This window comes from Adelges cooleyi, unplaced genomic scaffold, assembly GCF_023614345.1.
Source record: "Adelges cooleyi isolate 19-005CV unplaced genomic scaffold, UGA_ACOO_1.1 ACOO_flye_CR_arks_rails_tigmint_CR_PRNA_376, whole genome shotgun sequence".
NCBI lineage: Eukaryota > Metazoa > Arthropoda > Insecta > Hemiptera > Adelgidae > Adelges > Adelges cooleyi.
The window spans coordinates 7,055,413-7,080,283 of record NW_026096053.1 but is presented as its reverse complement, the minus strand read 5'-3'; the positions used below and the strand labels follow the sequence as shown (position 1 = coordinate 7,080,283).

At 30.3% G+C, this 24,871-nt stretch overlaps 5 protein-coding genes across 7 annotated transcripts in view; 3 read left to right on the top strand and 2 right to left on the bottom strand.

Annotated features, from left to right (window-relative positions):
- Positions 1 to 1,555: 1,555 nt before the first annotated feature.
- Positions 1,556 to 6,013, top strand: LOC126840554 (folate transporter 1-like). 2 transcript variants are annotated; one of them, XM_050576386.1, is made up of 10 exons: positions 1,556 to 1,933; positions 3,295 to 3,433; positions 3,651 to 3,821; positions 3,900 to 4,113; positions 4,189 to 4,361; positions 4,779 to 4,916; positions 4,999 to 5,116; positions 5,417 to 5,609; positions 5,677 to 5,815; positions 5,879 to 6,013. In XM_050576386.1, the coding sequence occupies exons 2-10, from the start codon at positions 3,311 to 3,313 to the stop codon at positions 5,957 to 5,959; spliced, it is 1,350 nt and encodes a 449-aa protein (XP_050432343.1). In that variant the 5' UTR covers positions 1,556 to 1,933; positions 3,295 to 3,310; the 3' UTR covers positions 5,960 to 6,013. The 2 variants fall into 2 exon arrangements, with proteins under 2 accessions (XP_050432343.1, XP_050432344.1); XM_050576387.1 differs by having other exon boundaries at positions 1,557 to 1,933; positions 4,806 to 4,916; positions 5,879 to 6,010.
- Positions 6,014 to 7,373: 1,360 nt separating this feature from the next.
- Positions 7,374 to 12,259, top strand: LOC126841114 (TBC1 domain family member 5). 2 transcript variants are annotated; one of them, XM_050577405.1, is made up of 15 exons: positions 7,374 to 7,788; positions 7,862 to 7,946; positions 8,202 to 8,269; positions 8,450 to 8,708; positions 9,887 to 10,057; positions 10,123 to 10,214; positions 10,282 to 10,332; positions 10,393 to 10,492; positions 10,571 to 10,698; positions 10,764 to 10,909; positions 10,972 to 11,075; positions 11,135 to 11,223; positions 11,314 to 11,362; positions 11,637 to 11,747; positions 11,832 to 12,258. In XM_050577405.1, exons 3-15 carry the CDS (start codon positions 8,202 to 8,204, stop codon positions 12,060 to 12,062), a joined length of 1,599 nt encoding a protein of 532 aa, XP_050433362.1. In that variant the 5' UTR covers positions 7,374 to 7,788; positions 7,862 to 7,946; the 3' UTR covers positions 12,063 to 12,258. The 2 variants fall into 2 exon arrangements, with proteins under 2 accessions (XP_050433362.1, XP_050433363.1); XM_050577406.1 differs by lacking the exons at positions 7,374 to 7,788; positions 7,862 to 7,946 and adding an exon at positions 8,076 to 8,116 and having other exon boundaries at positions 11,832 to 12,259.
- A 593-nt stretch (positions 12,260 to 12,852) lies between these two features.
- Positions 12,853 to 13,690, bottom strand: LOC126841115 (26S proteasome complex subunit SEM1). The gene is made up of 3 exons (XM_050577407.1): positions 13,439 to 13,690; positions 13,281 to 13,377; positions 12,853 to 13,010 (listed from the first exon to the last, which is right to left on the bottom strand). The coding sequence occupies exons 1-3, from the start codon at positions 13,545 to 13,547 to the stop codon at positions 12,971 to 12,973; spliced, it is 246 nt and encodes an 81-aa protein (XP_050433364.1). The 5' UTR covers positions 13,548 to 13,690; the 3' UTR covers positions 12,853 to 12,970.
- Positions 13,691 to 14,047: 357 nt separating this feature from the next.
- On the top strand, positions 14,048 to 16,907 carry LOC126841113 (leucine-rich repeat protein soc-2 homolog). Its single transcript, XM_050577404.1, has one exon. It carries the CDS (start codon positions 14,220 to 14,222, stop codon positions 15,900 to 15,902), a length of 1,683 nt encoding a protein of 560 aa, XP_050433361.1. The 5' UTR covers positions 14,048 to 14,219; the 3' UTR covers positions 15,903 to 16,907.
- A 2,147-nt stretch (positions 16,908 to 19,054) lies between these two features.
- The window catches only part of LOC126841112 (division abnormally delayed protein-like), a 51,325-nt gene continuing 45,508 nt past the window's right edge, over positions 19,055 to 24,871 (bottom strand). Inside the window, exons 4-7 of the mRNA XM_050577402.1 lie at positions 22,877 to 23,136; positions 22,263 to 22,395; positions 21,477 to 21,687; positions 19,055 to 21,208 (exon numbers count right to left, since the gene is read on the bottom strand). Of these exons, the coding sequence (XP_050433359.1) occupies positions 21,030 to 21,208; positions 21,477 to 21,687; positions 22,263 to 22,395; positions 22,877 to 23,136 (783 nt within the window). The 3' untranslated portion in view covers positions 19,055 to 21,029. The remainder of the gene's footprint in view (positions 21,209 to 21,476; positions 21,688 to 22,262; positions 22,396 to 22,876; positions 23,137 to 24,871) is intronic.

Here is a 24,871-nt window from a genome sequence, read left to right as displayed (position 1 = left end):
TTACATTTAGTTAATTAAAAAAAAAAAATTCGAAAATTCCTAACAGGTTTTTCAAGACATTTGCAATATTGTTTTTAAATATCATAGAAAAACAATTACGCTTAGTACTGTTATGGAATTGTCATAATTTTGAAGTTTTCGACGAGATAATAATTAGAAAGGCAAAAATTAGCGGTATTGTGGAAATCGCTGAGTCCAAATTTGGCTGTCTAAAATATCACAAGAGGCACAAAGTTGAATGACAATGGGTTTTCGGGAGTTACGAAAGAGAAACAGAGGGAATGCTTTCTTATTCTCTTAGAATTTTCTTATTATGTCATTAGATACTATGCTTTTATTGATATTCGCAGTTCTACCATTTATTAGTTTCGACGCGATATATTTAGCACCTCTATAGATCCGAAATTGTATGCTGATGATACTTTGATGGGTCAAAAATCCATGAAAATATATATTTTATAACTTCACACGTTTTATCTAAAAATTGTAATTTACACATGTGTGCACTTGACAATCGACGTATGAGTACATCATGATCAGACTAAATACGATTATTGTATATTATATATATTGTATATTTAAATTTGAAAAATTATTCTTTATTCAATATGTCCAATTTTTATAAATTTTTTATGCGTTTTACTTGACTTTTGGATTAACTTTTTTTCAAATCTAAACTTAAGGAGTTGTAAAAGAGAGAACTAAGATAGTCCACAAATCGTTGACCAAAAGATGTGTTTGTGTAATTCATTTTTCTATTATAAAGCCCTACTTCCCCTAATTTTTTCTAAATTATTTACCGAGTCTCTCAGACAACGTGGAATTTCATAATGCTTAAACGAGTTTAACATATTTGTTTAAATTATATGTATTAGCCATGTTTTAATAATTAAGTGTCGTCCTCGTGTCTATACAAAAATCCTCAGATACACCACTTAACCGTAGGGGCGAATTAAAAATATGTACTTCTTAATTTTTAAATTACTAAAACTTTATATTTTTAACAACAATACTAGTGTTTCCACGATCAGCGTTTAGCCTTTTAACCAAGAGTGCTTTCACGGCGGTAGGTAGGCAACCAAATGACCGCTTAAAAGTTGGTTTTGTACAATATCGTTCAGTAGGTACATTGTGCATGCATCATACATACCTATCATTCCAAAATGCACACACATTAAACAACATTTAGTAACTTCAGTATTTTTATATTTATAATATAATTGGAAAAAAAATCAGAATACTTTAAAGCAAGTTATGAATCAATTATATTGTTACAATATACACATTTTTTTTTACTTAAGTATTATAATATTAATAATTAAATATCATTAATATGAAAATTTATAATTCTTTATAATAATATACTAAAATGATATTAAAACAAAATATTATTAACACCCCGATAATGTGTCTATATTAGTTATTATCATGAACTATGGTAGGTGTATCTTAGTTCATGGTTATTATTTAGGTGACAATCTAATATCTGATAAGATTAAATTTCACCGGGCCCATATCAGCAAAACTGTAGTTATGTTATCACTTATCAATAAATAATTCCATTCTAAGATCAGTACCAACTACCAAATCTGTTTTAATTACTTGTGTAAAATCAAGTTTAAAGTTACTACCTATTAGGTATTTGCTAGAGAGTAGAGATGTGTGGTTCGAAAATCCAGATTAGTCTGTGAAGTTTGTATTATTTTAATGAAAAACAACTTGCTAGTTTTATTATGACCATGACCTTTACGAAAATCAAGCAGAATTTACAAATCACAAGATTAAAAATCATTTTCATAATACACACACGTGTCGGTATTGTTTGAACATTGAGATTGATATTATGATTTAAATTATGAAGTTATTCACATTTCAAGAGTAGTATAAAATAATCAAATTTCTAGGCTACCATTTTTCATCATCTATAATTTCGGTAAGTTATTCCATTATTTATAAATTATACTTTACCCAAGTGTGTATTTTTCAATAATGAAATTAATTTATATTATTATTAAGTATGTAACTATTCTACATTTCTGTAATCTTATTTATTATGTACCGATATGAGAATCAACCTTTACATGATGGTATCGGAAAATACTACCATTAATTTAGATGTGATCATTAAAAGTTAATTCGATACCTATTTATTTGTTTAATCTAATTGTATTCTAATTTCTATTAAAATAATAATATAATATCGGGTTACTCATTTATAATATTTTGTATTTAACAATGACCCTATCATAGTTATAACCAGTTATTATAAATTAATTATTTTTAATTGTTAAAATAAATTGTTTTTTTACCTTAGGTATAAAAGTACTAATTTCAATTTATTACAGTACCTATTTGTAATTATATTGCAACATTACAAATACTGCCAAAATACTTAATTTATTGTAAAAAAGATAAAATTTCATCGTCTATCAATTTCATAATAGTATACATTATTTGAAATATTTTTAATGGTTTCTTATTTTTAAATAAAAATGTATACATAGAGGTTTCTTTTTTTTAAATAAAAATGTATACATAGAGGTTTCTAATTAGGTATCATTTAAAAAAGTATTCTTAAACTTCTAACATTGTATCAAACTCTATAAGGCTTAAGAGGGTGTCGCACCGGTGATTTTCAGTGGTAAAAACATGTTTATGCCAACTGAAAATAACTCGCTTAATTTTGGTTTTTGAATAAAAGCACACAGTATAAAATTAAAAGAAAACAATATCCCGGAGAGCACCACGGTGAGTTTTTTAAAAAAAATGCATTTTTTGAAAAGTTACGGTCATTTGAAAATGTCAAAATAGTCGTTATTTCTTAACTATGTATTGAGCGTTATACTTTGAATAATGAAAAAACGCACCGTGGTGCCCTCCGGAATATTGTTCTCTTATAATTTTATAATGGGTGCTTTTACTCTAAAACCAAAATTTAGCGTGTTATTTTCAGTCTGCTTTAACATGTAGAGATGAAAAAAACATTTTTAAATCGCTTTCAAGGATGCTGTGGTAGTCCGAAAAATAATTTAACTACCAAAATAGAGTCCTAGTTATTGAACTAATAAGTACACATCACAGTTTAACCTTTAAATTAAGATTTTGTAAAAAATTGCCTATACTTTACTCCTTAAAAATGGGTGGTGCAACGCCCTCTTAAGTCTAACAGTTTTATATAAAAAAAAAAAATGTTATAATTTGATTTCCTCACTTGATAGGTTACTTTCACCAAGCATCTCATCCGCTAATATTGTTGTACAAGCAAATTATAATTTTGTTCTCTTGTGTTTGCAGCTAAATTATTATAAATATGTACTGGAAAAGAATTTCTTTTTGCCTGTGCATCTATGGAATTCTTAAAGAATTCCGCCCATCCGAGTCTTATGTAATACCTTTTTTACAAGGACCTCGTATGAACTTCACCGAAGAACAAGTAAGTTTATCTAGTACCTACTTGATAATTTACAAAATAGATTATTTAATTCCTTTAATAGTATCTCAATGTCACGTTATAAAAACTTATCCCATATTTGCTTTGCAGCTTCCTAAATATTTGTTCTTTCAGCGAATGTTTTATTTTATTATAGTTATTCAAGTATTTTAAATTAGTTTGTTGATAATTTTTAAATTATATTTTACAATTGTTTTAGATAAACAATGAAATCCTTCCTATTGGAATATATTCCTTAATGGTTTCTATGATTTTCGTCACTTTAACTACCGATTTATTACGATATAAAGCAGTAATAGTCATACAAGCGATATGTGGAACAGTTGTCTATGCAATTTTATCGTTATGCACAAGTTTTCCGTCCATGATTGTATGTTATTTTTATACAATTACTCATTTATTATAAAAAAAAATAGGTATTTGATTAATTTGGAGTTTTTTTTTTTAGATAGTTCAAATTTTGTATGGAATTTTTTCAGCAGCAGAAGTCGGCTACTATACGTACACTTACTCTGTTGTGGATACAAAATATTATCAAACAGTTACTAGTCATACAAGGGCCGCACATCTTATGGGTCGTTTTATTTCTAGTATTGTAGCTCAATTGTCAATTTCAGCTAATATCTTTGACTCTTACCAATTAAATTTTCTCACTCTAGGAAGTTAGTAAGGTTATTATTTTTCTAGAAAACTTATACATTTTAATTGTTGTGTAATAAATAGTTTTTAAATAATAGGTTTAGCTGCTGGATTACTATGGACTACGGTTTTACCGTCTGTGGAACAAAAAGTTATTGAACCCGAGGCTCAAAAAATGACAGCTATGAACATAGCATCCCTGACACCAGAAGAAGCGGAACTTGAAATAGCAGAAAATGAAACACTTCAAAAAGATACACTGCCAACAAACGTAACACAATATTTTTTTATCCTTAACTCATTTGACTTGAACATTATTTATTTATAGATCATTATATTGTAAATACAAAATGTCTTTACAATATATTTAATATATTATACTTTCATGGCTGCACGTTTTTTATTTAAATAACTAATTAAAAATGTTGAGGTATTTAAAATACATATTTGCTATTTATAATTTGAAATATACTTTTATTTAACTTTTTCAGATAATCTGTTATTTCATATAATTATTACCAAACTATTAAATTTTAATCTAACAAATATTTTTCAAATTTTTTATTTAATTATTTCAATTTGTACTTAAATAAAGCATTATTTAATTAAAACTGAAAATTCATATAAATAATTTAATATTTTTCATTAAAGTTTTGTTATAGCTTATAATAGCTATTTTAATTTCTAGAAAGATAAAATTAATTGGTTTTTTAAGGACAGCCAAATTTCTTGGAATTACTTTCAATCACTGTGCGAAGAGTATAAAAATTTGCAAGTTTTAAAATGGTCATTTTGGATAGTTTTGGCAACGTGTGGTTTTAACCAGGTAGAAACATAATGCATTAAATGATTAATTTTTAGGAATATATTTTTTTTACTTTAAAAACATCATTAAATTTAATACTTAGGTATTGTTCTATATTCAATCATTATGGGAATCAATAAGTCATGAAAGTTGTGTCGAAAAAAATTGCCAAACATATTCAGAGTGGAATGGAGCTGTAGATGCAATTTACACAGTTATAAGTAATTTTTTTTTTGTATATTTGTTTAATTCTATACGTATTAAATTTTTGATAGCTTGTACCTAGTTAAAATTTTAAAGTTTAAACTGTATTTGCAAGTCTAATTTTGACATAAACATTTTTCAAACATTTAGCGGTTTTTTTAATAAAAACTTACATAAATTTTTTTTTTTTTTAAGTTAAGAAACACTTGCTTTGTGATTTGACCCTTTTTAGCTAATTGACTCTGAATAAGCTATATTTATCATTTTGTTATTTTGTTTAATGTCAAATGTAAAGTGACTTTGTATGATTTTTATAGGTTTCTGTGTAACAATATTATGTGGAAAAATAGCAATAAATGTGGACAAATTTGGTAATTTTATCATTTTACTTAGTGCTATCACCCAGTGGGCTACTTTATACACATCGATCTTATGGAATTCAATTTATATTTCTTACATAAATTTTATTTTATATTGTACCGTTTATCAAGGCATGATGACCATTGCTAGGTAAGTTAAATAAAAAACATGTTGAAGATTTGATAGTTTTAACTATAACTTAATTTAAAAAATGCAGTACAGAAATAGCAAAATGTGTCAATAAGGATAAACATGGATTTGTATTTGGTACAAATAATCTTTTAGCGGCAATTTTACAATCGTTGGCCACATTATTTATGAACTCCTTGGGTATGTCTTCATCGTCTAAAGCTTTGGTAAGTTTTCATTTTTAAGACATCAAATATTCCACTTATTTACTGTTTTTGTTTTTGTTTCAGTTTAAGTGGTATGCAGGCTATTGTTTTTTCATTGGAATATGTTTTTTAATCATTTTCATTAAACAAATTATAAGAAAGTAAATATTAGTGTTGTAATTTGGATTTGAATAATTAAATATTTTTAAGCATTCGACTATTTGAATAGTTTTAAAATTAATTTTAATTATTTTTATGTTTAAAGTATTTGCATAATATTTGAAGCATTTAAATCCGAATTTTTTGAACACAAAATATTGCTCATTAGAAAATAGTAATAAACAAAAATTATAAATTTGTTATATCAATATTTTGTTATTTATCAAATATATTTTGTTACATTCAGTGTATGAATTTTATAAAGGAAATGTGGAATGAAGATTTTTAAATTTGTTTTAAAAAAAATAATTTAATTTTTAAAAAACATGCTTGTTTTGCAAGTGAACTGTAAAGTAAAAAATAATTTTACTACAAGAACAATTTACCAATCAATTGTAGCATATTTTTTTTAAATGACAATTATTTTGAAAACAACCCAAAATGAACTACAATTTTAATGTAACCATCTTTAATTTTTTACAAAAAAGAAAGCGTGGTCCCTATTCAACAAAAGTCCCTAAAAAATATATAAATAAAATTTCAGATAATGTATTATATTGTAAGTTTTTTTGTAATTTAAACTTGGTTCAATATTATTATTCGATATAACATACATTTCATAATACTTAATTCAATGAATTTGTATTTTTGGAAAGGCATGTAAAAAGTGAAGAATAATGTATGGACATTTTGACTGGTCTTTTGGGAACTGTATAATATTTAAAATAACCAATACAATTATTTTTAAAAAAAATTCCAGATTTTCAATTTACAATTATTTTTGGAAAATAACAAAATGTATGTTTAATTTATTACTTTGTACTGTATACATATACTTGAAAAAAATATAAAATAACAACAGGTAACAATATTAAAATGTATAAGAAAAAGTTCCCACCCTTTCTGGATGGAAATAAAATGATATTTGCTTAGTTTAAAAATTAAGAAATAATTCTACTATTTTCCAAAAAGTTTTAGTGTGTCATTATATTAAGTTTTAAAACATGTTAGCGATAAGGTGTGTTGGCCGGTTCTGAAGGAGAACTAGGGAGCCGGGAGGGAACTAATATTATTCTTGGCCTTCTTCTTCAGATCTATAAAGTTGTTGTATAAAGAAATCTTGAGTCCAGGCAGAAAAATAGAATGTTAAAAAAAACAACACTTTCTGAGATACGCATCGAAGCTAAAAGCATTACATAGGTAGTTCATTAATTCTCACGTTTGACCCTCGATGTTAATTAAATGTTATGTACTACAAATAATGGAGAAGAAAAGTCATGATAATGAAACATTTTATTAATAAGATTTTTTTACTAATTACCTCGATTATAGACGATTTAATTAATTAGTAGATGGGCTAATTACTTGTGAAAACCTTCATTAAAATTATAATTTTTTTATAGTGGTCCCGTATGAAACGGGCCTTACTCTCTGCCCTCTGGAAGCTACAGCTGATCTCATTCTGATAACAAAATTAGTATTATCTCTGTGAGTAATATTTTTGCTATATAATATACTTAGGTATATGCATATTATTATACAAACAATACGTAAAGAGTTACTATACCCGTCTTATCTAAAAGTTGAAATTGATAATAATTGTGGTGGATCACCGAATCAATATAATATACACCTGGGGTGTTGCTGTCTACCGAGTGCTGATATGCAATATAGATTATAATGCTAAATGCACATTGCCCAGTATTTGACTTCCAGTCAGCGATATTTTACATAATAATATGTTATAATAATTTCTCTAACCTCTATAATATGTTGACTTTATGACACGATAAACGTATGGTTTATGGACGATGAACCTTCGTTACAAAATACAAGTAAACTATTAAGTTGTTATAATTAAATGTATAATATTTATTTATCTCTGTTAATTCGTATGTTTGTATGAAGAAATTTCAGTTAGACCCTTTTGAAATAAACCTTTGCGCGGGGATTGTAGATTTATTTAACACTGCCTTATCCTCAACTCATTCAGGTTTGTATTTCCACTTATTGTACTTCAGTTATTGTATTTTTGTTTTTGTTAACTGCCAATAATTTTTAATAAAATTCTTAAATTGATAATTAGTTTCTAATAACATTCAAATGCATTTTAAGATTACCATGAATTCTGGTGTTCATTGAGTTTGGAAACCGGTTTCTATTGTAATTAAACATATAAAACACTGTATATATTTCCATTTTAATTATAAACTGAGTTTAATTAAATTAAATTATTTCTTTTTCTTAGATGTTTTATGTTGATGAGTGTACAGAAAGTGCTGAAAATGGTGAAAACATTGCTGTCAAATTATATGAGTAAGCCCAATGTTTTTGTTTTGTGTTAGCAATTATTACAAATATGAAATTTATTCACTATTGAAAATATTATAACAAAATGATGACCAACATAGAATTGTTGACTGTTTTTGACATGTAAAGCTTGTTTTGTTTCATTTAAGTTACATAAAAAAAATGTAGATAATTTTTTTATATTAGACAGGAATGGAATTCACTATTCAATACCGCCAGTATGGATGAATTGCGCAACATTGCTATTCAAGGGGATTTGCGAGCGTCAAGGTTTAGAAGTGTATGTTGGCGTATATTGTTAGATATATTGCCATTGGACTCGACTAAATGGATATCGGTTATAGAAAAACATCGTTCACGGTATGAACATATCAAACAGAAACATTATAATGATCCACACTCACAGGACACAGAACCCGATGATCCACTTTCACAAAGTGATAGTGTAAGCAAACTGTTTGACTTACCTATATTGTTTAATTGTATATCGCACATATATAATAAATATGCTTATTAATATATCGTTAAATGTAGGGCTTTAGTAAAAACCAAATGAAATTGTATAATAAACTCAAAATTACATGGAAAATGTGCTTTTATTCCTCATTAGAATATTATTTTTATTAATATTTGTACTTAGTTGAATTCCTAGTCTTAAAAATCAGAAAGTTTAAAAATCAATGATCTGAAATAAATGCCTATATTATTAATTCATTTCAGTCTTTGTTTCAGAACAAATAAAATCTATTCGTTCCTTAAGTTTTTTTTTTTAGAAGTAAATGTAATATCTTATTACTTAATTAACATTATTACTGGAGATGGACCCCTGCTAAAAATATAATGTTTAATTCTTTAATACCAAAGATACTTTAAATAAAAATAAAAAATTCTACCATCATCAAACTACATAGAGAATCCCATGTATTAATTTGTTATTCTCCAATAAATGCTATATAATCTTTCTAAGCTAAACCTAATCTTTTATTTTTCTGTTTGAATTTGTTGGTTATTATTGAATACAAAATGATTTACTAATCATGTTGAATGAATATGAACTCAATCCTATTAATTTAACTTTTTTATTATATTAATGTGTTTAACTATTATAATGCAATGATAAATTTAGGTATATATTATCATTGATTGTAAATGTTATAGATTGCCCACCGAGATCAATTTCAGTCGACACGGGACGGTTTTTAATGGAAATTATACTACTAACGCCCGTCCCATGTCAATGTTCAGAACTTAAATTTGCCTCGGTGGGCAATGTTTAATGTTTATAATCAATGATATTCTAAATATAATATTTACGAATCACTATTTCAGTAATGAAGGCTAATATTTTTAAACCAATATGAAAATAACTAGTGCTTGAATTGGGGGTGGGGGGGCTGAGTACCCCAAATATTTTCTCAGAAATTGTAGTGTAGAAACCCTACTAATTTTTAAGTGGTAAAAAAAATTCTGGATACACTCTTTTTTTTTTTTTAAGTAAAACCGCACCCTACTTTTATTTTTCAATTTGAGCATCGAAAATAATAACTTGTATAAGAGAAGTAGGCAGTTGTCTGCATAGTCTGGTCGAGCTATTTTCTTATAGACTATAACATATCTTTTTAGAGTATTTGGAAACAATATTTCAAAGACATGGAGTTGAAAAAATTAATCAAACAAGATGTGGTTAGGACGTCTCCGGGCATTCAATTTTTTCAAACGGAACGAATACAAAACACAATGGTCAACATATTATTTTGCTATTCTAGAGAACATCCCGACTTGAGTTATAGACAAGTATGTGAAGTAAAATAATTTGATTGTTTTTTATTGACTTTATATGTTGTTTATTTAAAATTTAGGGAATGCATGAAATTTTAGCACCAATATTATTTGTCCTACATTGTGATCATCAAGCGCTGCTTCATGTCGTAGAACAATCTTCTGATGTTAGGTGTGTTGAATACTATTAAATACTGTTATTGTAACCTGACAGTAATAATTGTATTCTTATTTTACAGTGATGTAATACAACAAATTTTGAACCCATTACATTTGGAAGCAGATGCATAGTAGGTGTGATGTTAAACTAATATTTTACATAGTTGTATTGACTTTATATTGATGTTTAGTTCGCAGTTTAGTACTTTGATGAAGGTTATGATAGACTATTACACTATTAACGATAGTACACTATTGTCGTCGGAAGACGAATCGGAGACCATAAAGATTGTACGTTTTGTATCTATAAATAAATAAATATATTGGATTTAATTTAATAAAAAATTCACTGCATTATTTTTGCTATAGAGTTCTAATACGGAAAGTGAAATTGTTCGGAAACTATTAAAAATACGCGATAGTATGTTACCCAAGTATGATCCCGAATTGCATAATCACCTTATAAGACTCGACATTGCGTTCACTACATTTGGAATGTGAGTATCTAATCCCTATTTTATTTAAAACATAAAATTAACTCAGGCTAATCTATTATTTTTAGCCGCTGGTTAAGATTATTATTCGGTGGAGAATTTTCATTGATGGATTTGTTAGTATTGTGGGATGTTATTTTTGCAAAATCACCGCTACACTTTCAACTGATAAATCATATATTTGTTGCGATGTTAATACTATTACGGGTTCAGTGTATGTGTTTTTTTGGTTTTCATTTATTATTTTTGGTATTATTTTTATAGTTAATTTTTCAGTATTGAAAAGTGATAGCACTAGCTGTCTTACATTTCTAATGAAGTACCCACATGTAGATGTAACATCGGTCATTGAGTATGCGCTTCACATGTCCGATCCTCAAGTATGATAAATATTTGCTGTATTATGTTTATTTCTTATTGCAAATTTTATCGTCAACAGATCTATCCATTACCGTCCGTCATCCATTCTTTGAAGCACGACAAAAGGGATATCTCAAGAACGAATTCATTGGAAGAAGAACTTCAGAGGTCTGTGTACTATTATATTTTATAACTTAGTTAAATATCAAAGTAGATTTTACATAGCTCAATCAATCAATTAATGTTAATATTTTGTAGGCCATCACAGTTGGTATATTCGTCAAGAAGAATGCGCAACTCCTCGGAGGTAATTGTAATCCCATATCTTATTTTTCTCCTCTTAGTAATTTGCCTTAAGGATCGTACTGGCAAACAAATTCCTTGCTACCACTCCTTTTACGCAGGAAGTCAAAAATTGAGTTCAATAAACTGGAATTTAAAAAAATAGAAAACATATTTAGACCCTAAAATTGAAACCCTTCTTCTTCATTGCTTACGATCTAGTAGTTTTTTTTCTTATCTGTTTTATTACGATTTATTTTGATACTTCTAATTAAATATTAACACAATTATTCTTTTAGGAGTTGGTGGAACTTTGTAGAGTTAAGTTGTTACAATATCATTCTATTTTAAATCCAGTTGTCGGTGATCACCACAGAGAAGCTCGACAAGCATTAAACGGAATGTTGGAAGTAAAGGAATACGGCAGAGCCAAATATTCATTATGCATGCATAAACTAAACTTATTATACTTATTGAAATATTTTGGATTTCAGTTGTGTGCCATGCTAAGTACACATTCTGGCATTATTGAAATGGGTAAAGATGTGGCAAGAATCGCCTCTCCCGTCCAAGCCCCAAATACTCCTGATACTCCAGATAGACCACAATTACCTCCTCCCGCATCTGCCATTACTATGAAAGTGTTCCGTAAAGTAGAAAGTTCTTCTAACTCGCTTATAAGAGGGGCGCCGACAAAAAATCCTCTCAAACAGATGAAAAGATAAACGCTGAAAAGACTTAATTTTTATAACCTTACTCTACAAAAAAAAAAATGTATGTGTTGAATAAGTTAACGTTTGCCCTCTAAAAATGAAGCTTATGAGTTTCTAGTCTAATTTATCAAATATGTACCAATTATGATATTTTAATTTGTCTGTGTATTTGTATATATTTTTTTTTTAGCATAATGTTTTACACTTAAACGCTTAAATTATAAAAAAAATGAGCTTGCATTTTATTAATTTACAACAGTTTACATCTACCATTGCTTAATAACTATGCGTAGATAGACAGAAACATATATTTTAAATAGGAAACCCATTTAATATAACGGATGGACAACAAAAACTGTTTAATATGACGTTGGATATAAAGCGTATATCCAATAACAGGATTTAGGTGGCTGGAGCAACTTTACATGCGACTTGTTTTCAGTCTTTTTTTGGTAGAACAACATTCTTTGACTTCAGCTGGATTGGAATACGTAAGAGTTGGTTGTCAAATATATTACTAGATAGTGCCGAATGTCGTTTATTGGATTTGTATCCTTTACCGGTTTATGAAGCAATAAAAGTCTCACTAAAAATTTAACATGCAATGTCGCTCCAGCCATCCCTTCGATTGGTTGAGTCTATCCATGTATGTTTACCCTAATTATCTACCTTAGTATCACTTTTACAACACACTCGGTAGGCCTTAATTTAGACAAATAAAGAAATTGTCACATGAATTAGTTTTTAATTTAAAAAAAAAATATGTTTAATACAAGTTTGTAGTTAAATAAATTAAACCCAATTCTCAAAAACAAATCTTATATTTAAAGGAGAAGTTCAAAAACTTTATAATTATTATTTTACACATTTAATTTTTTTTTATCAAATTGCCATTGTTAATAGCGGGTAGTAGGTACATTTCAAAAATTAGCAGGAATATTTTGCTTTTCATACTCGGCTCTGAAAAATTAATAAAAAAAATTATTAGAACAAAGTAATAATGTTTTTACAAATCAAATTTCAAGAATTGATATACTAATCTACAAAAGTTTTAACGCATTCATAATAATGATTTAGCAAAATGGTATAAATGCGCTCTTGATTTTCTAAATTTCTTAACAATTCTTATTGTTTCTATCCTTTGATCAAGATAAAAACTGCCCTTTTCTAATTTATATATTTTTTTATTAAGTGATTAAAAAAAATTGTTAAATCAATTCTTATTGTTACCTTAGTTGAACACTAAAATCATCTTCTACGTTATCATCGTCCCAGTTATCTTCCCAAACGTTAGCTTCTTTATCTTCTTCATCCTGTTCCGTCCATTCTATAAAGGTATAATAATTTAATAATATTTTATATTCTTAATTTTACTTTTATAGAAATACCTTCTACTGGAAATTCTTCAAATTCATCATCTTCTTCTAACAGACCGACGTCTAATGTATTTTTATGTTTGTCTGTGTTCGAAGACGGAACAGTACTCCTCGTAACCATTTTGGTACTTTTTTTGTGTTCTTAAAAAAAACAAGTTAATAATCGCAGTATTTTTGAATTAAAAACTAAAAATTCTCCTGTAGTTAATAATTGTAACACACTATCTTTGTAAATACTGATTTCACTTGTTTTACTTAATGATAAATGTTATAGTCATTCTCATAACATAACCTCTAAATTCGTCAATCCATTGGTTCCCAAACTATTCAAATTAGAAATAAGATAGTATCTATCACAGAATAATGGAAATTTAATTTATTCTGTGATAGTATTCCAAAATTAATAAATAAATAATTTTATTATATGGTATGTAGTTATTTTTGGTAAAATCATACTATTTGCTTGTTTTAATTAATTATCGAGTAATTCGATTTTCGTTGTTAATCAATGAACATTGGAAAATATTGTATAGAATATAATATGTCGACTGTCGAGAGGTTCATGGAAGGATAAGTATATATTAGTTTTTCCATCCATGAATGTTATTATCTGGAAGACTAAAAGATATAATCAATAACAAAATAATATCTTGGTTCTCGAGAAAAACTTAATTAATATTGAAAAAGTGTAAAATAAATACCAATTCCATTTGGTATGTTTCGTGCGATTAGTGCGAAATGTTGTTTTTATTGTATAAACTAACGTGTTGAATAGGCTATAGCAGTTTTTGTTATGAAGCCCGTCGAGGTAGACTTGGTGAAAATGATCGAAGCCAATAAGATACGCAAGGAGAAGAAATTGTCAGTAAGTTCCATCTCCAACACTCCTCCGGTCGATCTAAAGCCCCGAGTAGTCACGGTCCAGCAGCCAGATTCAAAAAAACTGTACACGCCGACCTCGACGGCCAAAAAAGAAAACACAAAGAAAGTGGTACAGGATGCTACCAGAGAAATACAAATCTGCATCGAAAGCTCCAATTGGCGTTTGGACTTGAGCAAGTCGGGTCTGACAATGGTGCCGAATACCATAAAAGAAGCGACACAATTGACCGAGCTTTACTTATACGGTAACAAATTGACCACTTTACCGCCGGAAATGGGGTGTCTTGTAAATTTGCAGACGCTGGCTCTGAGTGAAAACGTTCTGACCAGTCTGCCCAATTCGCTGGCTTATCTCACCAGTCTAAAAGTATTAGATTTGCGACACAACAAACTAACTGAAATTCCAGACGTCGTGTATAAGCTCGACACGCTCACAACGTTATTCTTGAGGTTCAATCGTATACGTAGGGTAAATGATGATATTAGCAAACTAGTCAACTTAGTCATGCTTAGCTTGCGAGAAAATAAAATCAAAGAACTATCGGCCGGAATCGGTAAGCTGCAACGACTCATCACGCTTGATGTTTCCCATAACCATTTGGAACATTTACCAGAAGAAATCGGAAGCTGCATTCAGCTTTCCACGTTGGATCTTCAACACAACGAACTCATCGACATTCCCAACACAATTGGTAATCTTACACTATTAACGCGACTAGGACTACGATACAATAGATTGAAAGCGTTACCGAGTTCCTTGAGTAGCTGTAACCGTATGGACGAGTTCAACGTCGAGGGCAATATGCTGAGCTCATTACCCGATGGTCTTCTTGCTAATCTAAAAGAAATGAGCAGTATATCGCTAGCCAGAAATAGTTTTACGTCGTATCCGACTGGCGGGCCTGCGCAATTCATGACGGTAGACACGATCAGTTGTGAACATAACAAAATCGATAAAATACCTTACGGGATATTTTCCAAAGCCAACTACTTGACCAAGTTAACCATGAGAGACAACGCTTTGACGTCGTTACCATTGGATGTGGGTTCCTGGACCACTATGGTCGAGCTGAACTTAGCGACAAATTTGATTACCAAAATACCTGACGACATACAGTACATGAATTCGCTGGAGGTATTGATTTTGTCTAACAACTTGCTGAAACGACTGCCTGCCACAATAGGGAACATACAGAAACTCAGAGTGCTGGACTTGGAAGAAAACAAACTCGAAATATTACCTCAAGAAATAGGCTACCTGCGAGAGCTACAAAAGTTAGTATTACAAGCCAACCAGTTGCTGACCTTACCTCGCGCCATTGGTCATCTTACGAATTTGACCCAACTGAATGCAGCAGAAAACAAACTGACCACGTTGCCAGAAGAAATCGGCACGTTAGAGAACTTAGAGGCTCTCTTCATTAACGATAATCTAAGTCTTCATCATTTACCTTTTGAGCTCGCTCTTTGTTCCAAACTAAAATTGTTGGGAATTGACAACTGCCCTTTGAGTCAACTCGGTGATGCCGCCAAAGGTGGACCTTCCATAGTGATGAGTTATCTCAAAGTAAATGGCCCATACCGTACACTATAAAGATTTTGATCCAAATTCGAGACTATGTATATTTATTGCAGTGAGTTTTTTTTAGACAACTTGTTGGTATCTTAATTTAAACCGATTGATTTTAAAAATATTAATGTCAAAACTACAAAATAACGTGCTACAGCTGTAGCACATTATGGGTACAACCGTCCTTTATATTGTTTCTGTATCAGGATAAAAAAAAAAAAGTCTCTTTTTATTCGTTTGACGTGAAACACTGATTAATTCAAATAGTTATTATTTTATTATTAATGTTCTTGTCAATTGTATCAAATATAATATAATACTTTATATTTAGCCGTAATTACTTGAATCAAATTCTATTGTTTAACAAAAAGTTTAAGTCAACATCGATAGTGCAAACAGGAATTTAAAGTATGCATTCAGATTTAGAATTCTAAAATATTCCAGAATTTCTTTTTATTAATAAAATCCAAATTTAGAAACTAGTTATTGATAATATCTGGATGAATCAGACATGTACAAATTGTTAAAATGAATCGAAATAATATTTTAGTATATTTATCGTCCTGTTTTTTAATGACTTACAAGATTTAAAAATTGTTATTTTAATTACTTATAAAGTTATATAACATTTATTCAGCACAGATATAAGTAAATGTGTGTTGTACCTTTTTCCACGCAATTTAACGTAACGTAACGGTGAACTTAACGTAAGTGAACAGTGATAAAGTTTGCATTGTCAAAATATTTATTAAAATATTGTTATATCGTCGTTTGTTAAATTAAAACAGTTATCAACAGCTCATTTTGTTAATTATGCAAATTTCGTTACTATTTACACGTAATATTATCTTTCGTTTAAGCACAAAAAAATGCATATTTAGTGGAAAAACCAATTTCAATTTTTTATAAATCTGTGATGTATACAATATTTTTTAAGCGGAAAAAAAAAATTATTTTTTATTGTACAACTTTAAGTGCTATTTGTGACATGTCATTAATGAAAACTACCATACAATTAATACAAGAACATTACACATTGTGTTTATATAATGTTATTTTAATATTTATAGTTATAGTTATTTCTTAACCAGTTTTCTCTTTTTCAATAAAGTATCGTTTATTTCAATTAAAACTATTTAAAAAATTTATCTTTTAACATAAAATAAATATAAAAAAATATAATATTATATACATAGGCTAATTTGTGTGTACAAATACTATCGTTTTAACATTTGAACAATTTGTGAACTAATTTATTTATTTAAAAACATAAGAAAATGTACTATATAGTATATTAAAATATTGTAATTTTAATATAGTAGTAATAGTCAACCATTAGTTATATTTTGTCAATCCATATAGTGTACTCGTATATTATAAATTAGTATAATTTGTATTTTTTTTGTTTTGTTGAAAATGTCAGTTTTTAGGTCTGCGCTTGTGCCAAAAATTCCAATAGGTACTTTAAAAATGTGTACTCCTAATTATTTTTTAATATTATTATATATGCGTTTAAAAGTGATCATTATTACTGTGCAATTAATAATTATTATTATTAATTTAAGAAAATATATGTGTTCATTTATTTCTACAATTTATCCTCCATAACTTTGATTCCATAGTTGTAAAATATATAATGTTCGATTACTACAAACTGGTTATACACATGGTTTTGATTACATTTGATGTATGGACTCGAATTACTAAAATAGAATTACAACTATTGTTAGTCATTAAAAAAAAACGCCTGTAGCTCATGTAAAAATTGATGGCAATTTTAAATTTCATCAATCATCAGTATATTTTCGGTACAGTTAACTTAATCATGATTACATGATTAGATTGGATAATGCATGAACTTGAATATTTTAATTCTACTATTTTTTATTTGTAGACTTAACTATTTATGTTCACAAACTATAAAAAATATATATATATATTTATATTATGCTTAATTATTCTGTGCAAACATAGTAAATATTTTCTTTTATTTGATTAAATATGTTTTGTTTTAGAACAGTTATAGCCAGAGTATTATTATACTACTATAGATAGCGTGACAGTATGTCAATATTTTTTTTGAAAAATTTACTTATTGAGGATTTTTGGTGTGCAATTTTCCCAAGACAATTTTATTAGTTCATAAAAAAATTGAATTTGTTTTTTAAGGTTAAAACTAACAGTTGTGCAACAAATACTAAAGGTAACGATTAAACCAATAAGAATTATTTGTAGAAAAATGTATTGTCTTGAGCGTTTAAACGAAAGAAAAATAATTAACGTGACTTATCTCATGCGTATTTCTATTTTAGTTAAGAAACAATTAGTTCTTTATTGTTCGTCTAACAGTATGAATTAAAAAAAAAACACATGGTTACTTATATTTCTTGGTTAATTTAAATGGTTCTGATGAATGCTCTGTTTAATTATAATATTCGGTTTTCGGATTAAATTTGTAAATACAATGCGTGGAAGATATTGTCGAATATTGTTTTACACATAGACATGTGGTTTTTGCACTGCTTGTTAAAGCGCTCCCTGTATTAAATATAAGTAATAGGTAATACCATTGAGTATGTACAAAATAATGTACTCATTGGTAATACATTTATATTTCAATTATTTTCTAGTCAACCGATTGTCGATTATAATTATTAAGTACTTTGAATCGTGACGCGATATAAAAAAAGGCAAGTAGGTGTACACAAGGTTGAATACATTTTTTAAAATTACTATTTTAGATTTCTGCATAAAAAAAAACATTTCCATTTACACAGTCTTCGTTCAACGGCGTTTTGGATATGCAATATAAGTACACGGCTGCAATGAAATATCGTAGGCGCAATTGTATAGTAGGTGTACAAATCAATTCAAATTTGGTTGCTTAGAACTGACGTTTAAGAAGCCAATAGTACCCACCGAGTAAAACATCAGTAAAATCAAACTAATTCAAATCCATTGTTTGAGCAGGAAAAACACAAAATTAATATAATCAATAAACTTATTAATCAATCAAAGTTAATTTCGTTTAGATTTGTTTTAAAATGATACCTTACAATTAGAAAAACAAACAGTCGTAGTCTAAGATTTTTTTTTATTACATAATATATGTATTTATATAAATATTTATAACTATACAATATTTTATTTATTAGCATGAATAAACATTAAAGACAATATTCATATAATATAATATATAATAATTTTTTTATTTTTAATTGCCTACTTAACTATACAAATCACAGTCATCAAAATGAAAAAATCAACTACACGTAAAATATTCAAAATTATTTCTCTTTTTTTTCTCCAATAAAACACTCATCGGTAAACATATATTACTATAATAACATTGTCCAACAACAACACAACTATTTCGTATGTTACAAACCGTTATTAAAATATATAATATAATAATAAAAAAAAAAAATTATATTCGCAAGCAATCAACTCTATATTATTATTGTTAATATTATCATAACTCTTTGTCGGACACCCAATGGAAGCCCAAAAAGAAAACCCTGCCCATCAGAGACGAGACGGACCTGAGAAATCATTATCAAAAATGTAATACTATTATTAATTAGGTAGAATTTTTGGTGAACTGTGCGAATCGCTTACCGAACACCGTCGGTATATACTTGTACAGTTTAAATATTTAATTTTGAAATTCCACACTAATATGGATAAATTATGCTTGGTGTCGCGTCGTTTAGTTTATAAATAAAAAAAAAAAAAAACAATTGTGATTATCGTGAGATGATTAATAATGCATAATATATAAACTTATACTTAAAAAAAAACAAAAAACACCGGGCTTAACGGATATTCATTTTTTTAAATTTTATTCATTTAACTCAATTTATTCTCGACACCCGTGTCGCTGTCGAACCGTCCTCTGTATAGTCTGAACGCGTTTGATGTGCAACGATGATAATACATCCAGCTCGGCCTACAGTAATGATAAATACTGAAAGGCGTCACTACCCGGGGGGGGGGGGCACACGGTTAATGTGTGATCGGGGAGGGGTCATGATGTTTCAAACCGTCGGGTACGCGACAATGTAAAGGGATTATGTTGTCCTAAAATTAAGTCATGACGACTTGAGCGCCGAGAACGTATACGTTAATAATTACAGTCTCACAACAAAACGTCTTGCCCGACAAAAAATTTAAAAAAAAGTGACAAAACATTTATAATAATAATAATAAATTAAAAAAAAAGAAAATTAAATTAAATTAATGATAATAATTATAATGACAACGATAATGATTAATATTAATTGAGTATTTAGTGCTGCGAATAAGACGTATAGTAGTAAGTCGCGAATCGTGATTTTTTATATATTTTATTTTTCTTATTAAAACAAAAAGTCAAAAACCGCCAGTCGAATAATTTTTAATCAATTTCGATTTTTTTTTTTATTATTAAATTAATAATTAATGTGTAGTAAAACCAGTTTTAACACGACTAATAATCAATCAATTGTTGCTTTTTTTTAAAAAAAGTAGAACTAGTCTAAATTGTCACATACAATATAATTATGTATAAATACACACTGCGTACGAACGTCGCGACGCGCGGTTATTATTAATGTTATGTAAAATATATATATATATAAATTATTGCTCGAGAACATCAAAAAAATATTGTTAGGCGTACAAGTTAAATGTATAATATCATGTAAAAATTGGGTAAAGTTAGTAAGCCTAATGGTATAAATATATATATATATATATTCATATAATTAACGATTGCTGTTAGAAATTATTGCGCTAGGTGAATCATCGGTTGAACAATCGTATAAATATCGCCGATATTACCGTAGCGAACCGTTTTTTTTTTCTTCTTTTCATCCCCCCCTCTCCCTCCCGCCTTTTATATAATATAAATAATAATAATAATTAATATCAATACACACGAATTTTATCAGTCTAAAGGACATAAATAAAAAAAACAAACATAAAATGACAAAAAAAAAAAAGTAGTAATCCCGAAAAAAACAAAATTTTTTAGAAAAAACTTATCTTTTTCGCGAAAGGTACCCTAACAAAAAAAAAACAACACAAAAGCCGAGTAAATTGAAGAACGAATTTCCACTTAACAACAATAATAATAATAATAATAATAACTTAACAAAAGTACAATATATCCTAACGAACGGGTGTCATCAGGAGGTACGAAGAAGAAGAGTACAGCGTCAGCAACAACAGCAACGCGACGGACACTTGTATGGACGAAGCCGCGCCCGGTTCATCCTTTTTGGTGTTTATCACGACGTCCGAGCCCGAAGTCACTATCCTGTTGTTCTGTTTGTTCTTGGGCAGCAGACCTATAAACAAACGCATAGTATCGATTAGACATAATATAACCAACCCAGCCGAAGAACAACCACGCACGGCAGATCTTTGTCTGTCAATGGCAGGTGCACCGTTAACCCTTTCACAGATTCATATAGTGTTCCATATTTTCCTTCTTTGGTTTTTACTTAATAAATACACTATTTTCTTTGAATTTAACTATGTTAAATTCAATGATGGCCGAATGGGGCAAGATGACTTTCTGGCGTTTAACGAACGGGTTGTAATCCAGCCACTTACCTCTAGGGTTTTCGGAGTCGTCGTCCGGTCCAGGGGTGGTGATGGGGTTTTCGCCGGAACCGTCTCCGGAAGAGTACTCGTCCGCGTTATCGTCGTCGTCACTCCAACCGGTCCTGTCGGGACCGCTACCGCTTCCTTCGCCCGAACCCTCAGGCTCGTCCGACATGTAGACATCCGATTGCGGGCTGGACGTCACTTGGTTGAGTACCATCTACAAGGAAAACAATCGGTTAAAAACATTATTGAAGAGAATAAAATATCTGCCCGGGAGACATGACCGAAACCCGAAAACAAGACAATGAGAATGTCGAGGGGCGGATATGTGAAATTTTGGCAGGGTGGCCAATGGCGTAGGAAAAATAAATTGAAATATGATTTTGGGCACGTTGAAATTCGGTGAGATCACTGTAGAATGGAATCTAGAAGTAGAGATAGCCCAAAGAAAAAGTGAGTGGATACGGTAAATAAAGACATAAAGATGTGTGTGTGTGTGTGAAGTGATTAAAGCAATGACAACGGATAGAGATTTGTGGAGAGAGTGGATTCGGTTGTCCGACAATAGTATTCGTGTACGGGAGAAGAAGAAGAAGACGACGAACAACGAAAAATATGTTGTTTTTAAATTGTTTAGGAGAATAGATGAGCTTTTGCCCTTTGAACTGTACTAAGAAATCATTCAGACAGTCGAAGAAGTCAGAGTCCACGCACGCATTTGCATATACACACATGATCGTTGTATAAACGATGCGTCCAATACGACATAACGATTCGATAATATTCACTCACTTGTCTGATGTGCCTGAGCTTGTCAATGACTTCGGCCACTTTGTTGTCTTGGTTGTTGATGGAAGACGTCCATTCGAATTCCGGGTTGTACATCTGAGCGCTCAACAGGGGCCCGACCACGTTGTCGGTGTATCTGTGTAAGGAACAAAGACAAATTATAGCGTTATTATTTTACCGCACAATCTCTGGTGAATACATACAACGCATATTTATTATTAATTTATGATTCGTTGACCTGTCCCGGGCGAAGGTCGCGCTTCTGCCGACGATAATAATTATTATTGTTTTACTACAATTATTGGTAAAATGTACGAGTGTGGCCACTGGCCAGACGACGGTCGCCGTGGATTCGGAAACAATCGTCTAGACCATCGGTTAGGTCTATTACACTCAATTACGGGCAATTAAAGACAAACGGATAAATCGATGATCGCCTAAGTAATTAACGCTAAGGACCTAGTATGTATAGTCAGTCCGCATACGCCCAGGTTGATTATATCACTCTTATATTTCTGCGTTCCTGTCGAACAGCATAATGGACCCTGGGACTCTCAAGACGCCATCGATCCCAACGGTATCTGGGGGTTTATGAATTATAGTAAAAATATACTCACTCTCCTACTGTCCGGCCGTTCCAGCAGTCACTGGACGTGTAGTTGGAGCACACCGATTGGGCCATGTTGGCGAACAAGCCTCGCACTCTGACCGCGGTCTCCGGGTCGGAGAACTTTGCCAGCTTGCCCGTCAGCTGAGCTGAGCTCAAGTCTTCTTCTTCGCCGTTCCACACTTCTTGGCTTTCCGGCGTTTTTGGCGGCTCGGATTCGATCAGCTGGGCTTGGGCGTTCCACTTGGCCGGACCACAGAAGTACTTCACCTGCGAACCAATTACAAGAAACACCGTTAGTATGGCATACAACAATAAAATTCCAACATTTCATAATCATTCGCCAGCTTAATTAATATTCATTAGGGTTCGATTATTGATGTACCCAATTCTAAACGGGGTTGGAAGTTCACAACTGAATACACATTGATAAAAAACCGACGGACAGTGTGTCACTGACGATGAATCAAACATGACATACGATATTATGTGAGAGAGTTTGCGACTTGATAAGATAAAACACATGCCGGCCTAAGACAAGTCTCTCTCTATCCTCTCTCTCTTTCTCTCTATGTCGGAACCATGATTTGGAATCCGTTAAGTAAAAAGGTCCACAACGAAAATAAATGCTATTTATCATTCACACCGGCGGCGTTCGTATCGAATAAATTGTAAACTCTAGACATACTCAAGACAGCGATAAAGACTTGCATACTTGGGTACATAGGGTCATATAGGTTTACACCGGTGACAGCTGCCGTGTCGGAGGCAAAGTTTTCGACACGCGTGACTTGTCTTTTTTGTGTACTTGTGAAAAGCTTCGTCCGGCGTTGTTCGGTCACGAGCCAAACATGCAGTCGTAACGGAAAATTAGAATTTAACAAAGCGGAATCCAAACGGCGTCTTACATTTATCAAGTGTACAGAGATCCGCACACTATAGACGAGCTAATTCGGGTGTTGAGACCGGTCCCAATGAACCTTGTCGGAATACCAACGGTGGTTTACAAACGGCGTTTGACGCTTAAACCTGGCTCGGATAGACACGAGGGTGCACCGTCGTATACGGCATTAGTCAGTAGGATATTTACGGTCAAACGAGCAATCGAACACTCGGGCCAGAAAATAAAAACACATTAAGACTAACTATGGGGGTTTTACAACAGTTTTTCTTTTTCATCCGCCCGGGGGCGGTCGAGCGTGACTTTATAACCGTCAGCGATTTTCCGAAGCGGCTCGGCGGCCGACCGGAACAACATCCTCTAACTAGCCTCACATGTAGCATAATCGATACAATAATATATTTCACTGAATTCAAGACCGGTCGCTAAGACTTGGACGTAGCGTCACGTAGTTCCCATAGCGACCGACTTAAGTTCATTCATCCGGTAAAAAACAAAATTACATTAGATGATTAGGCATTATTATCCAGCACCGTGCAGTCGTTGTGTCAAAATTTGTGGTCATGTCCAAGTGCTCGGCAACAACGTTAAAAATATAACACAAATCAACACTTGGGTAGGCATTTGTCAATAATACGGTAAACAAAAATCCACCCCAAATACATTCTATAAGCTTATACACCCACCTCCTAAAGCGGATTATTTGTTTTAATTACTTGTATGCATACATAAAAAAAAACCATACACAATTTGTACCATATGTAATCCATCAAACAAAATCTGATTAATTATTATAATTATAACACATAAACTAGTTGCTAGTTATGTAATAATTCGGTTAAAAAAAAGTAAATTTAATACATTTTTAAAATCATCAATTGACTCAGATGTTACAAAACATTCGATTGATAGATAACATTTTTAATATTATATTAATATACTTTCCTTCAACCTTAAATTTTTTTTTTAATGTCTTACTCGGTATTTGAATGTTATAAGATTGATTAATTGGAATGATGTATACAAAATTGATATCATTTCAACATTAAAGAGATCAGAATAAAGCGTATTGTTTTCGTTTGAGCCGGAGACGGTTTTAATTAA

What these genes read in the sequence shown, in the direction of transcription:
- LOC126841114 (XM_050577406.1), top strand. Translation starts at nt 8,202, where the DNA reads ATGTTTTATGTTGATGAGTGTACAGAAAGTGCTGAAAATGGTGAAAAC. An exon ending in GCGTTCACTACATTTGGAAT is followed by an intron (nt 10,699 to 10,763) that starts GTGAGTATCTAA and finishes TATTATTTTTAG; the next exon opens with CCGCTGGTTAAGATTATTAT. An exon ending in GAATGCGCAACTCCTCGGAG is followed by an intron (nt 11,363 to 11,636) that starts GTAATTGTAATC and finishes TTATTCTTTTAG; the next exon opens with GAGTTGGTGGAACTTTGTAG.
- LOC126841115 (XM_050577407.1), bottom strand. Translation starts at nt 13,547, where the DNA reads ATGGTTACGAGGAGTACTGTTCCGTCTTCGAACACAGACAAACATAAA. An exon ending in TGAAGAATTTCCAGTAGAAG is followed by an intron (nt 13,378 to 13,438) that starts GTATTTCTATAA and finishes ATACCTTTATAG; the next exon opens with AATGGACGGAACAGGATGAA. An exon ending in GATTTTAGTGTTCAACTAAG is followed by an intron (nt 13,011 to 13,280) that starts GTAACAATAAGA and finishes TTAATTTTTCAG; the next exon opens with AGCCGAGTATGAAAAGCAAA.
- LOC126841113 (XM_050577404.1), top strand. Translation starts at nt 14,220, where the DNA reads ATGAAGCCCGTCGAGGTAGACTTGGTGAAAATGATCGAAGCCAATAAG.
- LOC126840554 (XM_050576386.1), top strand. Translation starts at nt 3,311, where the DNA reads ATGTACTGGAAAAGAATTTCTTTTTGCCTGTGCATCTATGGAATTCTT. An exon ending in TGAACTTCACCGAAGAACAA is followed by an intron (nt 3,434 to 3,650) that starts GTAAGTTTATCT and finishes CAATTGTTTTAG; the next exon opens with ATAAACAATGAAATCCTTCC. An exon ending in TGCAATTTACACAGTTATAA is followed by an intron (nt 5,117 to 5,416) that starts GTAATTTTTTTT and finishes TGATTTTTATAG; the next exon opens with GTTTCTGTGTAACAATATTA.